Genomic DNA, 15283 nt, shown 5'->3' with positions numbered 1-15283 from the left:
CAACGAGCGCCAGCAGATCAAAGCACACCTCAGAGGAGAGAAGGTATCCCTCCGCCACCAGAGATCAGATCCTGTCAGATTATGACACTGTATTTGTTGGATCGTTTTTGTGTGAGAGGTTTATGACATCCTCTCGGGGTCGTTCTGGGGTCCCTTCCAGTACGACAGTGATGGCTCAGACAGCCAGGTGTCCTGTAATGAGGCAGAGCTTAGGAGAAAGAAGATTGAGTGCCGCTCCATCGGCGCTCCAAGTGATGCGCCCAGAGCCAAGCCCAAAGGTCAGGAAGTGGGGGCGACCTTAGTGGAAGTGACAGGTCAGGAGAAGAGGCAGACTATGTTAGAAGAGATGCCTGAAGACGCCACCCAAACCTATAGAGAGAGAGGGTGAGTGGGTTACGTACTGTACAGGTTATCAGTTACTGACACTCTTTATCCAGAGACATACAGGTAGTAGAATATATCAGCCCATCTAAATCACTCAGGCAGATGTTCTCGTGTTCTTTCCAGATCCAACAGACTTGGAGTCAGTGGTCCTGGAGGAGTGCCAAAAGCGGGCTGCAAATCCCCCAGCTGGCGTAGAGCAGGCATGGGAGAAACAGGCCCTGCTGCTGAGGTGAGGGTTTACTGCCTCCACTGGAGCGGCATGGCATGCATCTAATCCAAGTATATGCCTATTCCTAGTGACCTAATGTGATTTCCATTGACATTATTAACATTGGATTAAAAACCTCTTGACTAAAATGTGACTTGAACTGTAATGAAGTTTAGCCATTTTCTTGGATTATTTAGGACATGTTCATGAAACTCAATTACAAAGAATTATGTCTTGCAAAACCAGCCTTCTGAATACAGAATTCCTAATTGATACTTGCATTGTATTTTGTGTGTGACTTCCCTATCAGGTCACCAGAGGGCAGAGTAACTCCAGCAGAAACCAAGGGGGTTGGGGAGATGGCAGAGAAACAACCCGAATCGTCTGGTAAACTGAGAGAGACACTGCTATAACTAGACTGCCTTTTCGGTGAAGCTGGTGTCCCATGCTCAGCTGCCTTTTCCTCTTTCTTTCTCTTTCCCTCCCTTCGTCTAGCTATAGTGCCAGTGTGTGAGGAACCTCTGTTTGTGAAGCTGTCCTCCTCCTCGGCCCACCGTCGTACTGCAGCTCTGGTTCTTATGTCAGCCCAGTCGTCCATGGAGGACTCGTCCTCCTCTCTGGCCTCACGCTCTCGCTTCGTCTCTCCGCTCCGCTCCAAACACCACAACGCCCTCTTCATCGGCCTCTCCGCGGGCCAGTTCGACGCCAACAACCCCAAGGTGAATAACAACACTTCTCCTCATGGAGACTGGGGATAATAACTAAAGAGAATGGATGGATGTGGAATTATAAAGGAAATATTATGAATAACGGAGTAATAACATTCTCATAATCGCACTAATATTGTAACCCTGTCCCTGAACATCCTTCTATAATAGTACACAATCACAAGTAACAAGCATATTTCCTCCATAAAATGAATAAATTAAATGGTTCATTATTATCAGCCAGTATCCTATATCAATCACAATTTAGTCATTTAGCCGACTCTCTTATCCAGAGTGACTTACAGGAGCAATTAGGGCTAAGTGCCTTGCTTAAGGGCACAACGACTGATTTTTCACCTAGTCGGCTTGGGGATTCGAACCAGCGACCTCTCGGTTACTGGCCCAATGCTCTTAACAGCTAGGCTACTTGCCACTCCCGTAAGTAAGTAGCCTTGAACGAGCCTTGACTTGTGCGAGCCAGAATGGCTCGTAGGATCAGTCTCCTGTTTCGGTAGCGTGAGGCAGCTTGATGTACAAGTACACCCTCTGGACAGGACGCTGGTCTATTGCAGGGTCTTCATTCATATGACATCTATTATTCTGTCCTCTACAGTGATGTGATGCACAGCTGTGGTAGATGTTCAGAAAATGTACTCGGACCTTTCTGCCTGTGCCTGATGAAATGCGGAGGTTCTGTGGTATTTTTAGGCTCTGATTCAGTCTTTAATAATAAAGGGCTCTGGAATGGAGCCAGCCCTATTAATCACGTGTCCTGGAAGAGAGCCTGATGGGGGAGAGAGGACATTTATCTTCCTGCATCTTTCATAACCTCTACCGGGGAGAGAGGGAGAGAGGCCCAGGGAGAGACAGGCGAAGTTCCCTGTTATTTTTGTAGGGACTGTGTGTGTCTGTGCAGAGTTCCAACTTGGAGCTGTGTGTGTGCGTGCACGCTCAGGTCCAGGTCGGGAGCCCTGCATGTGTGTTTTCAGCGATGGCTCTCCCTGGACACAGCGTTATTAATGCGATTCTTCCACATCCCTGATGTGTCATCATACCAGAGGCCACTCCACCGGCCTGCCTCACACACTCACTCACTCACGCATGCCCACACACACACACACACACACACACACACACTCACATGCACACCCATGTCCTCAAACATGATCGGACCCATCATCTCAATTTCCACCTAAAATGATATCCTGGAAAATTGGCTTTTGTTTACAACGCCATTCTAGTCAAATATCGCATATTGAGCAGCAACTGTCCTGATTACGGATGCTGATCCCGTAGTTAAAGGCATTTTTCACATATTACAATTCTATTCGGTTTCTTGAGCTTCTGGGCACCTGACCTGGCTGCACTACAACTTATTTAAGGCAACAAAGAAAATCCTGGTGTAACAAAAGAAAATCCTGGTGTAACAAAAGAAAATCCTGGTGTAACAAAAGAAAATCCTGGTGTAACAAAGAAAATCCTGGTGTAACAAAAGAAAATCCTGGTGTAACAAAAGAAAATCCTGGTGTAACAAAAGAAAATCCTGGTGTACAAAAGAAAATCCTGGTGTAACTTTTGAGTTATGAAAGTCTTGAGCTGGCGCTAAGAATTTGCATGTGTGATATTTAGTTAGTCATGGTGGGTGTATAGGAGTGTGACTTGCTGGCTGTGTGGTGTGTGTGTCCTCAGATGCTGTGGACCTGTTCTCTCCCAGACCTCAGCAGACTGTTCAGCTCATTACAGGAGGCGTCAACGGGGCTGTTGCCCCCCGACAACAACAACAACCTGGAGATAGAGACAATGGAGGAAGAAGAGGCCAAGGAGGATGCACAATCAGAGAATGAGGAGTAAGACACTGCGACACACTTGCACTACACACACACAAACACCATGAGTATATGTTTGATATATAGACACTTAAGTTGACTTCTCTGTGTCATGAGGAACATGCTTTGTGCAGTATGAAACCATGTGTATAATGAAGCTGTGAGTAATATGTCCTGTGTTCTCTCAGTGTGTATCAGGATGATGACCTGAGGGAGCTAAGGGCCTCCATGGAGAGACTCCTACAAGAGGAAAACAGCGAGGGAGAGGGGTGATGAAGATGGTGAGGGGGGCTCTGGCTCTTAACGGGAGCCCTCCAGAGGAAGAGGGAGGAGATTGCTTCAATGGCAACCCTGCTTTGGATGATGATGATGATGATGATGATGACGATTCTGCTGAGGTAGAGGAGGAGCTGAACGGGATGGCTGAGGATGAGGAGGAGAGTTCTAATGGGAATCCAGGTGATGAGGAGGCAGGACACACACTCACCAACGGACTGGAAGAAGAGGAGCACCACAGCAGTGAGAGCCAGCTCCATGAAGAATGGAAGAAGAGGAGCACCACAGCAGTGAGAGCCAGCTCCATGAAGAATGGAAGAAGAGGAGCACCACAGCAGTGAGAGCCAGCTCCATGAAGAATGGAAGAAGAGGAGCACCACAGCAGTGAGAGCCAGCTCCATGAAGAATGGAAGAAGAGGAGCACCACAGCAGTGAGAGCCAGCTCCATGAAGAATGGAAGAAGAGGAGCACCACAGCAGTGAGAGCCAGCTCCATGAAGAATGGAAGAAGAGGAGCACCACAGCAGTGAGAGCCAGCTCCATGAAGAATGGAAGAAGAGGAGCACCACAGCAGTGAGAGCCAGCTCCATGAAGAATGGAAGAAGAGGAGCACCACAGCAGTGAGAGCCAGCTCCATGAAGATTGGCAATCAGGTACATTTAGTAATCCTTCTTTTATCCACATGCACAATAGTTACAATGCTCATAGTCAGAACCAGATTCTCAACAGGATTGTGTGTGTGAACACCAGACGACAGTGGTGAGGAGGAGGATGTTGAAGCTGAACAGCAGGACAGCATCTGCAGCCGTCTGGAGGAGCTGCGTTTGAACCTGGAGCAGGAGATGGGCTTTGAGAACTTTATAGAGGCCTACAATAAGATCAAGGTATGGATTGGACCCGCTTACCCTCTACCCTCATGATGTAGTTATGATCTATCGTCCAGAAATTACGGATGGTAATTGAATGTTCATGTCATTGTACCATTAAAGGCAATTCGTGAGGTTGAGGATAAGAACATCGACATGTTACTGAACAACATCCTGGGGACTGAGAACCAGCACCTGTACCCCAACATCCTTCACCTGGTCATGGCTGATGGAGCCTACCAAGAGGGTTAGTATCAGAGACCTTTTCTCTCTCTCTCTCTCTCTCTCTCTCTGTCTCTCTCTACTCTGCATCCCACCTTCACTTATTTGCCCTTTGTTTTGACAGATCTATTTCCCCTCATGTTTAAATCACAGGCATGCATGATGTGTTCTTCTATTAATTGTTGTGTTCAGCGAGTATGCTGAATGCCTCTAAAACAGGTTCTCCCACAGCTCTAGACTGTGTGAGAGAGCCAATAAACCCTTTAATCTAATCTGCCCAATCTGCTATTCTCTCCTAACGCCCCCACAGCTCTACCCAGTCACTTGGACTGTGGCGATGTGAAACACACCCTAAAGACCCCCCCCCCCAACACACACACACACACACACACAACCAGACTCCTGTGCCAAGTCAGCTGTCAGACACTGGGGAGGTGTAGGGGGGAAGAGTTTAATTTGTGTCTGACAGAACGGAACGGAACTCCCCCAGGACATGAGAGCAGAGGCTTCAGACAAAGCTCTCAGTCTCTCTGGACTGTCTCTCTGCTCTCTGTTTTGTTCCCTCTTCTTACTCTTTGGATAAAATAAACACTTGTCTTTCTCTCCCTCCTTACCACACTGTCTAGACTGTTCTGTCTAGACTTCCAGTGCTGGCCTGTTTGTCTCTAACAGCCTTGCTGATCGATCCATTATTATTTGATCTTGTGTGTGCCTCACGCCCTTTCATTTAGGCAATGAGAGCAGAGAGGGGAATGTTAATGGAGCAGGAGGGTGAAGCTGATTTACAACGCTTTTACTCTGCTGCTTTAAACTTGTCTGTAATCGGAATTAGTCTAACCTGTCGCTGAAGATTAGAGCAACTTGTCTCCATTTATGCTTAAATGCAGGGAAACTTAAATCAGTTCCACCAAATTTCCATCAACATGTTAAATGTGCAACCAGAGGGAAAAAAATTCACCTAGATCACCTGTACTCCACACACAGAGACGCGTACAAAGCTCTCCCTCACCCTCCATTTGGTAAATCCGACCACAACTCTATCCTCCTGATTCCTGCTTAAAGCAAGAAGCACAAGTGACTCGGTCTATAAAAAAGTGGTCAGATGAAGCAGATGCTAAACTACAGGACTGTTTTGCTATCACAGACTGGAACATGTTCGGGATTCTTCCGATGGCATTGAGGAGTACACCACATCAGTCACTGGCTTTATCAATAAGTGCATCGAGGACATCGTCCCCACAGTGACTGTACGTACATACCCCAACCAGAAGCCATGGATTACAGGCAACATTGGCACTGAGCTAAAGGGTAGAGCTGCCGCTTTCAAGGTGCGGGACTCTAACCCGGAAGCTTACAAGAAAACCTGCTATGCCTTGCGACGAACCATCAAACAGGCAAAGCGTCAATACAGGGATAAGATTGAATCATACTACACCGGCTCCGATGATCGTCTTATGTGGCAGGGCTTGCAAACTATTATAGACTACAAAGGGAAGCACAGCCGCGACCTGCCCAGTGACACGAGCATACCAGACGAGCTAAATCACTTCTATGCTTGCTTCGAGGCAAGCAACACTGAGGCATGCATGAGAGCATCAGCTGTTCCAGACAACTGTGTGATCACGCTCTCCGTAGCCGATGTGAGTAAGACTTTTAAACAGGTCAACATACACAAGGCTGCGGGGCCAGACGGATTACCGGGACGTGTGCTCCGGGCATGTGCTGACCAACTGGCAGGTGTCTTCACTGACATTTTCAACATGTCCCTGATTGAGTCTGTAATACCAACATGTTTCAAGCAGACCACCATCGTCCCTGTGCCCAAGAACACAAAGGCAACCTGCCTAAATGACTACAGACCCGTAGTACTCACGTCCATAGCCATGAAGTGCTTTGAAAGGTTGGTAATGGCTCACATCAACACCATTATCCCAGAAACCCTAGACCCACTCCAATTTGCATACCGCCCAAACAGATCCACAGATGATGCAATCTCTATTGCACTCCACACTGCCCTTTCCAACCTGGACAAAAGGAACACTTATGTGAGAATGCTATTCATTGACTACAGCTCAGCGTGCAACACCATAGTACCCTCAAAGCTCATCACTAAGCTAAGGATCCTGGGACTAAACACCTCCCTCTGCAATTAGATCCTGGACTTCCTGACGGGCCGCCCCCAGGTGGTGAGGGTAGGTAGCAACACATCTGCCACGCTGATCCTCAACACTGGAGCTCCCCAGGGTTGCGTGCTCAGTCCCCTCCGTACTCCCTGTTCACCCACGACTGCATGGCCAGGCACGACTCCAACACCATCATTAAGTTTGCAGACGACACAACAGTGGTAGGCCTGAGCACCGACAACGACGAGACAGCCTATAGGGAGGAGGTCAGAGACCTGGATGGGTGGTGCCAGAATAACAACCTATCCCTCAACGTAACCAAGACTAAGGAGATTATTGTGGACTACAGGAAAAGGAGGAATGAGCACTCCCCCATTCTCACCGACGGGGCTGTAGTGGAGCAGGTTGAGAGCTTCAAGTTCCATGGTGTCCACATCAACAACAAACTAGAATGGTCCAAACACACCAAGACAGTCGTGAAGAGGGCACGACAAAGCCTATTCCCCCTCAGGAAACTAAAAAGATTTGGCATGGGTCCTGAGATCCTCAAAAGGTTCTACAGCTGCAACATCAAGAGAATCCTGACTGGTTGCATCACTGCCTGGTACGGAAATTGCTCGGCCTCTGACCGCAAGGCACTTCAGAGGGTAGTGCGTACGGCCCAGTACATCACTGGGGCTAAGTTGCCTGCCATCCAGGACCTCTACACCAGGTGGTGTCAGAGGAAGGCCCTAAAAATTGTCAAAGACCCCAGCCACCCCAGTCATAGACTGTTCATGGCAAGCGGTACCGGAGTGCCAAGTCTAGGATTTAAAGGCTTCTCAACAGTTTTTACCCCCAAGCCATAAGACTCCTGAACAGGTAATCAAATGGGTACCCGGACTATTTGCATTGTGTGCCCCCTCAACCCCTCTTTTTTACGCTGCTGCTACTCTTTGTTTATCATATATGCATAGTCCCTTTAACTATACATTCATGTACATACTACTTCAATTGGGCCAACCAACCAGTGCTCCCGCACATTGGCTAACCGGGCTCTCTGCTTTGTGTCCCACCCGCCAACCCCCTCTTTTACGCTACTGCTACTCTCTGTTCATCATATATGCATAGTCACTTTAACCATATCTACATGTACATACTACCTCAATCAGCCGGACTAACCTGTGTCTGTATGTAGCCTCGCTACTTTTATAGCCTCGCTACTGTATATAGCCTGTCTTTTTAATGTTGTTTTATTTCTTTACCTACCTATTGTTCACCTAATACCTTTTTTCCGCTATTGGTTAGAGCCTGTAAGTAAGCATTTCACTGTAAGGTCTACTACACCTGTTGTATTCGGCGCACGTGACAAATAAACTTTGATTTGATTTGAAATGGTGATCCTGCTGAATGCTGTTGTATGGCTGTTTTGCATGTGCCAGATTCAAGAGTTTAACCTCTATCCCCCTCTCTACTTTAGTGTTCAGGGTCAAAGGTCACTGGCTTAGGTTAATGGGAATGGCAATTTAGTAATATGACTGCGAAAGTGATGTGTTCAGTTTCTCGCCCATCCCGTCAAATGAAGAAAGATGATTTGACCTGTGACTCCTGGGCTCTGAGTGAATCCAACGATTCTCTCGGGCTACTGCTAATCTAATGACTCTTTGGTTTTTTTAACATGATTCCCATCTCTCCCCTCTTCCTCTCCGTCTTAGATAATGATGAATAGGGGATGTGTGTCCAAGCCGCTGGCAACTTTTGACAATCTACTAGCCATCTGATGTCTTCCGATGGTCCACTGCGTATGGTAGATGACTCTCTGCATGGAGGGTTGGGGCCATAGATGGATCTGAGAGGGGTTGGAGCCAGGCCCAGGCACACTTGCATGATTTGAATAGGCTAACTAGTACACTTGATGTCTGTTTTTCCTACTTCCACTTCCAGCACCTGACACACTTTTGTCTAACTTAATGTTAATATAAAAAGGTGTTATCAAGTAATACTTTCTGGTAACCAAAGTTAAATGGAAGGTTTCATCAAATGTATATCTTTATGTCTGTATCTGTTGGAATATATTCATGGACCAGTACTTAAAGGAACATTTCTAAAAATGTTCAACTTCATATTCATTATCCCCAGCATCACCCCAACATCAACATATGTGAAAATTGCGCGTTTCTATGTTTTGGAGTACAAAATGCAGAGGAAGATAAGTTTCCAATGACGTCGTCAACCAATTAGTAGGCAATTCCTACTCATAATTGGTTAAAATCCCACGATGTCATTGGAAACGCTTGTCTTCTATCTTTTTTACAACAAAACAAAGGAATGTGCAATTTTCACATATGTTGAGGTTGGGGTGGTGCTGGAGATGATGCATATGAAGTTGAACAATTTAGAAATGTACCTTTTTAATGGTTAATAGCACCATGTTAAGGGTCTACTACAGCAACCTGGTCAAACAGGTGATTATACCTCCGAACGTCAGGTGCTCTTCACAACGCTGAGGTTAGGACCACCCGGTCACCATCCTCAGAATACAAACCAGGTCAACTTCTACATGCAAAACTTATTTTCAACCTTGTTAAGATTCCATAAAAACCAGATGGACCTCCTTTTCTTACTCACTTTTTCATTACAGTTAAATATTCTATCATTTTTTTAAACATTTCTTACCGGTTCCGTCCGTCTTCAGCTCAAAATGAAAACTACATTTTGTGTGAGGATGTTGTGTAGCAGCTGTACTGGAGTGTTACTTGTTATGCGGTATGTCATTAGATTGCTACTCTGAAGAGAATTGTAAAGATATAAATGAATGGTAATATCGATTTTAAAGCATTCTTATTTTATAATTAAGCAAATATTGTACATCTTTATAATATAAAAAAATAAATGCTTAACTTTTTATAATCTTTGTTGTGTGGACCTGTGTTGTCTTGTCCATCAGGGACTGGTGTGCAGCTGTGTTCAGAACACAGTGGGAGAACCCTAATGTGGATTTCACCTGATCAGATATTCTCAGGCAGTTTACAAATAACAGTATGCGACAGCTATGTTTCACAGGGAAACTAAATGTGTTGGATGCGGATATGAAATGATCAGTGTACAAAACTACTGGCTTCTGTTAAGGAGTAATATGATACAGTACGCTGCCTCAATCACTCCCCATAGCTTCTGTTTTCAAGTGCTTTTGAGATTATACTAGCCACCCTTATTGTCCTATAAAAATGAGGATGCTGCTTCTAGTCTATATGTTACTGTATATTCAGAGCCATATCCCTGTAATGCTTAGAGAAGATCTCATGTCAAGTGTTGTTGAAGTGTTGTGGTTGCCGGTTCACCTGCCTCATCTAAAGCCTATTATTTTAGTGTGTTGCTATAGGCCACCAAGCGCTAACAGTCAGTATCTTGATAATTTGTGTGAAATGCTTGATAGTGTATGTGATGTAAACAGACGTCTCTACTTTCTTGGGGATCTGAATATTGACTGGTTTTCCTCAAGCTGTCTGCTCAAGAGGAAACTGCTCACTGTAACCAGTGCCTGTAATCTGGTCCAGGTTATTAATCAACCTACCAGGGTGTTTACAAACACTACAGTAACTAAATCATCCACATGTACTGATCACATGTTACTAACACTGTAGAACTTTTCTCCAAAGCTGCATCCATACCCATTGGATGCAGTGATCACAATATAGTGGCTATGTCCAGGAAAGTTGTCACTGATTCCCCCCCGGTACTGCTGCTCACTCCGTTCACCAGCTCCGGAGGTCAACGTCACCGGCCTTCTAGGCGTCACTGAATTGGATCATTACCACCATCATTCCCATTCCCCCTGATTTAGTATGTGTTTAATTTTGCCCTCTGTTCCCGTGTATTGTTATTATGGGTCTCGTGCCGTGTATTTATTAGAGGTTTACACCTCGCTCTTTTGTTTGGGTAACATCCCTGTGTGTGTCTGTGTGTGTGTGTGTGTGTGTGTGTGTGTGTGTGTGTGTGTTGTGGGCTTCGTCCCCATCATTTTCATGACGTACTATATTTTGGTTAGGGAAATAAAAATCAAATATTTTCATATTCCTGAGCCTGTCTCCTATCACTCCTATCATACAATGTGACAAAAGCCAAGGTTCCAAAAGTTGGGCCTAAAGTAATGTATATAAAAGATAATACAAAAGTATTTGCTGTGACTCTTATGTGGATGATGTTAAAATATTTGTTGGTCTGATGTGATTGATTATGAGTTTCCAGATGCTGCATTAATGAAATTGCTTTTTCCAATTATTGATGAACACCTGTTAAAACCCCCAAAGGTCGATGTCCATGACCCCGCGGAAATCTAATTACCTTAAAAATCTGTCTGTTTAAACTAAAGATATGTTTTTTTTGCATTGGATACATCTCAATCCACCACATTCGCATATGTAGCATTTCCACATCTGTGGTGAAAGGTGAAAAAGCTAGAGTGGTGTTTGTCAGATCATGAGACATCCTGAAAATCGGTCTTCTCACAAAATCGTTTGTAGCATACAAACAGTTTGGGCGAAACACTAATATGACCCCGCTGTGCAAAGGTGAGACTCTCCCGAACACGTACATGTTGTTTTGCTCTAGGACTCCCACAGGACTCACGAGACTCATCTGAAGGTCCCATGGTACCAGTTGAAAAAATCTATGGAAGTACAGTACTATTCAAAAGTTTGGACACACCTACTCATTGCAGGGTTTTTCTTTATCTTTACTATTTGCTACATTTAAGAATAATAGTGAAGGCAAAGCTGTCATCAAGGTAAAGGGTGGCTATTTGAAGAAGCTCAAATATAAAATATATTTTGATTTGTTTACAACTTTTTTGATTATTACATGATTCCATATATGTTATTTCATAGTTTTGATGTCTTCACTATTATTCTGCAATAAGTGTTCTAAAACTTTTGACCGGTAGTGTATGTGTTTTGGTTTTTCAACCTCTGCCATATCGTGGATTCAGAGCTATTGACTCAAATAGAACTCAGAGGGTTTTCTTTAATGGAATCTTCTCTAATGTCAAACATGTAAAGTGTGGTGTACCACAGGCCAGCTCACTGGGCCCTCTACTCTTTTCTATTTTTACCAATGACCTGCTACTGGCATTAAACAAAGCATGTGTGTCCACGTATGCCGTTGATTCAACCATATACACATCAGCAACCACAGCTATTGAAGTCACTGAAACCGTTAACAAAGAGTTGCAGTCTATTTTGGAATGGGTGGACAGTAATAAATTGGTCCTGAACATCTCTAAAACTAAAAGCATTGTATTTGGTACAAATTATTCCCTAAGTTCTAGACCTCAGCTGAATCTGGTAATGAATGGTGTGGCTGTTGAACAAGTTGAGGAGACTAAATTACTTGGTTACCTTAGTTTGTAAACTGTCATGGTCAAAACATATAGATCCAATGGTTGTAAAGAGGGGGAGAGATCTGTCCGTAATAAAAATATGCTCTGCTTTTTTTGACACCACACTCCACAAAACAAGTCCTGTGAGCTCTAGTCTTATCTTATCTTGATTATTGTCCAGTCATATGCAGCTGGCCCAGAACAGAGTGGCACATCTTGCTCTTTATTGTAATCAGAGGGCTAATATTACTATGCATGCCAGTCTCTCTTGGCTAAGGGGTGAGGAAAGACTGACTGCATCGCTTCTTGTTTTATAAGAAACCTTGTGTTGGGAATTCCAAATTGTTTGCATAGTCAACTTACACACATCACTGACACTCACACTTACCCCTACCAGTCATGCCACCAGGGGTCTTTTCACAGTCCCCAGGTCCAGAACAAATTCCAGGAAACATACAGTACTATACAGCCCCACGATTGCACGGAACTCCCTTCCATCTCATATAGCACAAGTAAACAGCAAACGTGTTTTCAAAAAACAAATAAAGCACAACGCCTCTCCCCCATGTGGCTTACTTTTTGTGTGAATGTACTGACGTGTATGTGTAACTGATATAGGCACACTACATTATGTTTTTAAATGTCTGTGAATTGTCAAAGATTTTGTCTGTAATGTCTTTTTTGTAATGTGTCAGACCCCAGTAAGACTAGGTGTCACAATTCCTCTCACCCATCCTCTAACAGACTAATGGGGATCCTAATAAAAATAAAGTAAAAAATGTAATAAAAATTCCATACTGCCCTGTTCCTAGCTCATGTTCTACACCGTTTAATGGTGTGATTTATCTGTGTATCACAGAGCCAGAATGTACATTGTCCTCACTCCCCCAGTCCTCTCACCCATCCTCTAACAGAGCTTTATTCCAGTGCCAGGAGCCAGGAGTGTGATGGAAATTGCTATAGATTAGTGTGCTGGCCACCAGCAAGCAGCGCTTTCAATATTTATACTGTTATCATGTTTATTTGTTTGTCATCCCATTTCTAATTTACGAATTCCATTTCATGTCTGCTGCTATCTGAATTGCATTAGGTGGTTGTTTTATCTTCCCAAGTTAATTACATTCCACGAGCTGAAGTGGCAAATAAGTACCAAGTGGGTGTTACACAGAGTGGAAGAGGAGAACTCCAGTGGCTATAAGAGTCAGGCTGGTTCCCAGACTTGCCCTCTACAAGATCATCAGCAGACTCCATCACTTTAATCTACCATCCTCTGACCAGCTCTCTCCGCTCAAGCCATGAACTGACCCTCTCCGTCTTCGGAGGATGCAGCTTTCAAAGAGTTGGTTGACCTGTCATGATATATTGCTTGTTTGTTTTTTGCCCTTGAAGTGCTATAGAAATTAATAAATTATTATTATAATAAATGGAGATACAGATGTTGGATCTTAATTTTACATATATTGTCACAGCTAAATAATCCTTCAGCAACAGGATTTGAACGTGCTATTAGCTGGCCAAAAGTAGGCTACATAAAAAATGCAATACTGTTACTATAACCGTGTGTTGGTTTGGATTTTCAGGGAATTTATGTAAATCACGAAGCTCATCTGCATTTCCTGCGGTGCAGAAAAATGATCAGGACCAGAAGGGTGATAAAACTAAGATCCTACATCTGTACCTGTTCATTTGCCAAATGCAGCAGCAAACTATTGGAGAATTTATTGTGGAAAGGTGGATTGCTGAAGGAGATCATTTGAAGGGCAATTCTGACACTTTTCAACCTCTTATTCATTATCTCCAGCACCATACCAGTGCCTATATCCACTATATATATATATATAAAAGTATGTGGACACCCCTTCAAATTAGTGGATTTGGTTATTTCAGCCACACCTGTTGCTAACAGGTGTATAAAATAGAGCACACAGCCATGCAATCTCCATAGGTAAACATTGGCAGTGGAATGGCCTTACTGAAAAGCTCAGTGACTTTCAACATAGCACTGTCATAAGATGCCACCTTTCCAACAAGTCAGTTTATACTGCCCCCTACCCAAGAGAGGTTATAGCAGCAAAGGGGGGACCAACTCCATATTAATTCCCATGATTTTGGAATTAGATGTTCGACGAGCCAGTGTCCAGATTCCTTTGGTCATGTAGTGTATGTGAAAACGGTACATTTCTATGATCTGTGTAAAAAGTTGAGAAGAAAGATCCCCCCAAAAATGCTTCTCTGTGACATCACAGAGGTAGGATTAAAAGTTAGAAAAACCATGACGTTCAAAACCTGCAACAAGTTACTAGCTAGTTGGAGAGTATTTTCTTGCTGTCCTCATCACTGCAAAGCTCAGTGTTTGAAATTCCCTATTTTTATTTTTGAAATGTTTAAACTTTTCATGATATCCTCAGGTAGAACGTTTTTTTTTTTTTAAATGTTCTTCTACAAAACAAAGACATGCACCGTTTTCACACATGTAGACATTGGTTTTGTGCTGGAGATAATACAAATGAGGTTGAAAAGTGGTGGAATTGCCCTTTTAAGGGTTTATTGAGGAGCACACATGATGAGAATATCACCTTCCATCAATCTGCATTGTCTATTTCATAAATGTGTGTGTCTTGATTTTCTGAAAAGAATTCCATCCACATTCACACCCACCTTGATATCTCCTTATTATCTCAACAAATGAAATTTGTTTTGTATATGTCTAGGATTCTTGTTTATACTCTTTGCTATAGAACTGCAGGTGGTAATTTAGTTGTTTTATGTCTATGATTGAATTAATATTTATTCTGTGTATGTCTATCATATATAGCCTTCAAATGCAGGCATTTTATTACTTGAAGTCCAGCCAACACCTGCTGTCATTTTACCCCTTATGGCAATAAAACCATGAAACTCTTTCAAGTCCGAGACTTGAAAGAGGGGCCCCTGATGAGAGCTATAGATCATACTCCTGTCCAAGGCCCCTCAACAGCTCCACTAACTCTATCCTGCAATGTCTACTATTAGGGCAAACTTTATCTCCATACTAGAGGGATTTCTAATAGTACTACCACAGCCCAAACCTTTAAGATTAGGGTTGATTTATGAGGAGATCAAAAAGACTGATAAAAGGAGTTATTGTTACTAGGTTGCTGTCCCATATTCACCTATCCCATAATTGACAGTATCACTGGAGTGAAGTTAATTGATTTCTTGGTTGAATTTCCCACAAGGCCATTGATTAGCTGAGTCTCGGCTCTCAGAGGAGAAGCTAATACACTGACACACATGTTCACACACACATCCAGCATTCATTGACATTCAGCTCTGA

At 43.7% G+C, this 15283-nt stretch overlaps 1 protein-coding gene across 1 annotated transcript; it reads left to right on the top strand.

The window, feature by feature from the left end:
* The first annotated feature begins 315 nt into the window (after nt 1-315).
* On the top strand, nt 316-9504 carry LOC106584204 (serine/threonine-protein kinase Nek1). Its single transcript, XM_082967983.1, has 9 exons — nt 316-384; nt 508-613; nt 903-979; nt 1088-1311; nt 2989-3146; nt 3314-4053; nt 4151-4284; nt 4390-4513; nt 8306-9504. Exons 3-6 carry the CDS (start codon nt 952-954, stop codon nt 3396-3398), a joined length of 495 nt encoding a protein of 164 aa, XP_082824109.1. The 5' UTR covers nt 316-384; nt 508-613; nt 903-951; the 3' UTR covers nt 3399-4053; nt 4151-4284; nt 4390-4513; nt 8306-9504.
* Nucleotides 9505-15283: the final 5779 nt, after the last annotated feature.

Source organism: Salmo salar, chromosome 23, assembly GCF_965601325.2.
Source record: "Salmo salar chromosome 23, fSalSal1, whole genome shotgun sequence".
In the NCBI taxonomy this organism is placed as follows: Eukaryota; Metazoa; Chordata; class Actinopteri; order Salmoniformes; family Salmonidae; genus Salmo; species Salmo salar.
This window is presented reverse-complemented; position numbering and strand designations above follow the sequence as displayed.

What these genes read in the sequence shown, in the direction of transcription:
- LOC106584204 (XM_082967983.1), top strand. Translation starts at nt 952, where the DNA reads ATGGCAGAGAAACAACCCGAATCGTCTG. An exon ending in GAAACAACCCGAATCGTCTG is followed by an intron (nt 980 to 1,087) that starts GTAAACTGAGAG and finishes CCCTTCGTCTAG; the next exon opens with CTATAGTGCCAGTGTGTGAG. An exon ending in TCGACGCCAACAACCCCAAG is followed by an intron (nt 1,312 to 2,988) that starts GTGAATAACAAC and finishes GTGTGTCCTCAG; the next exon opens with ATGCTGTGGACCTGTTCTCT.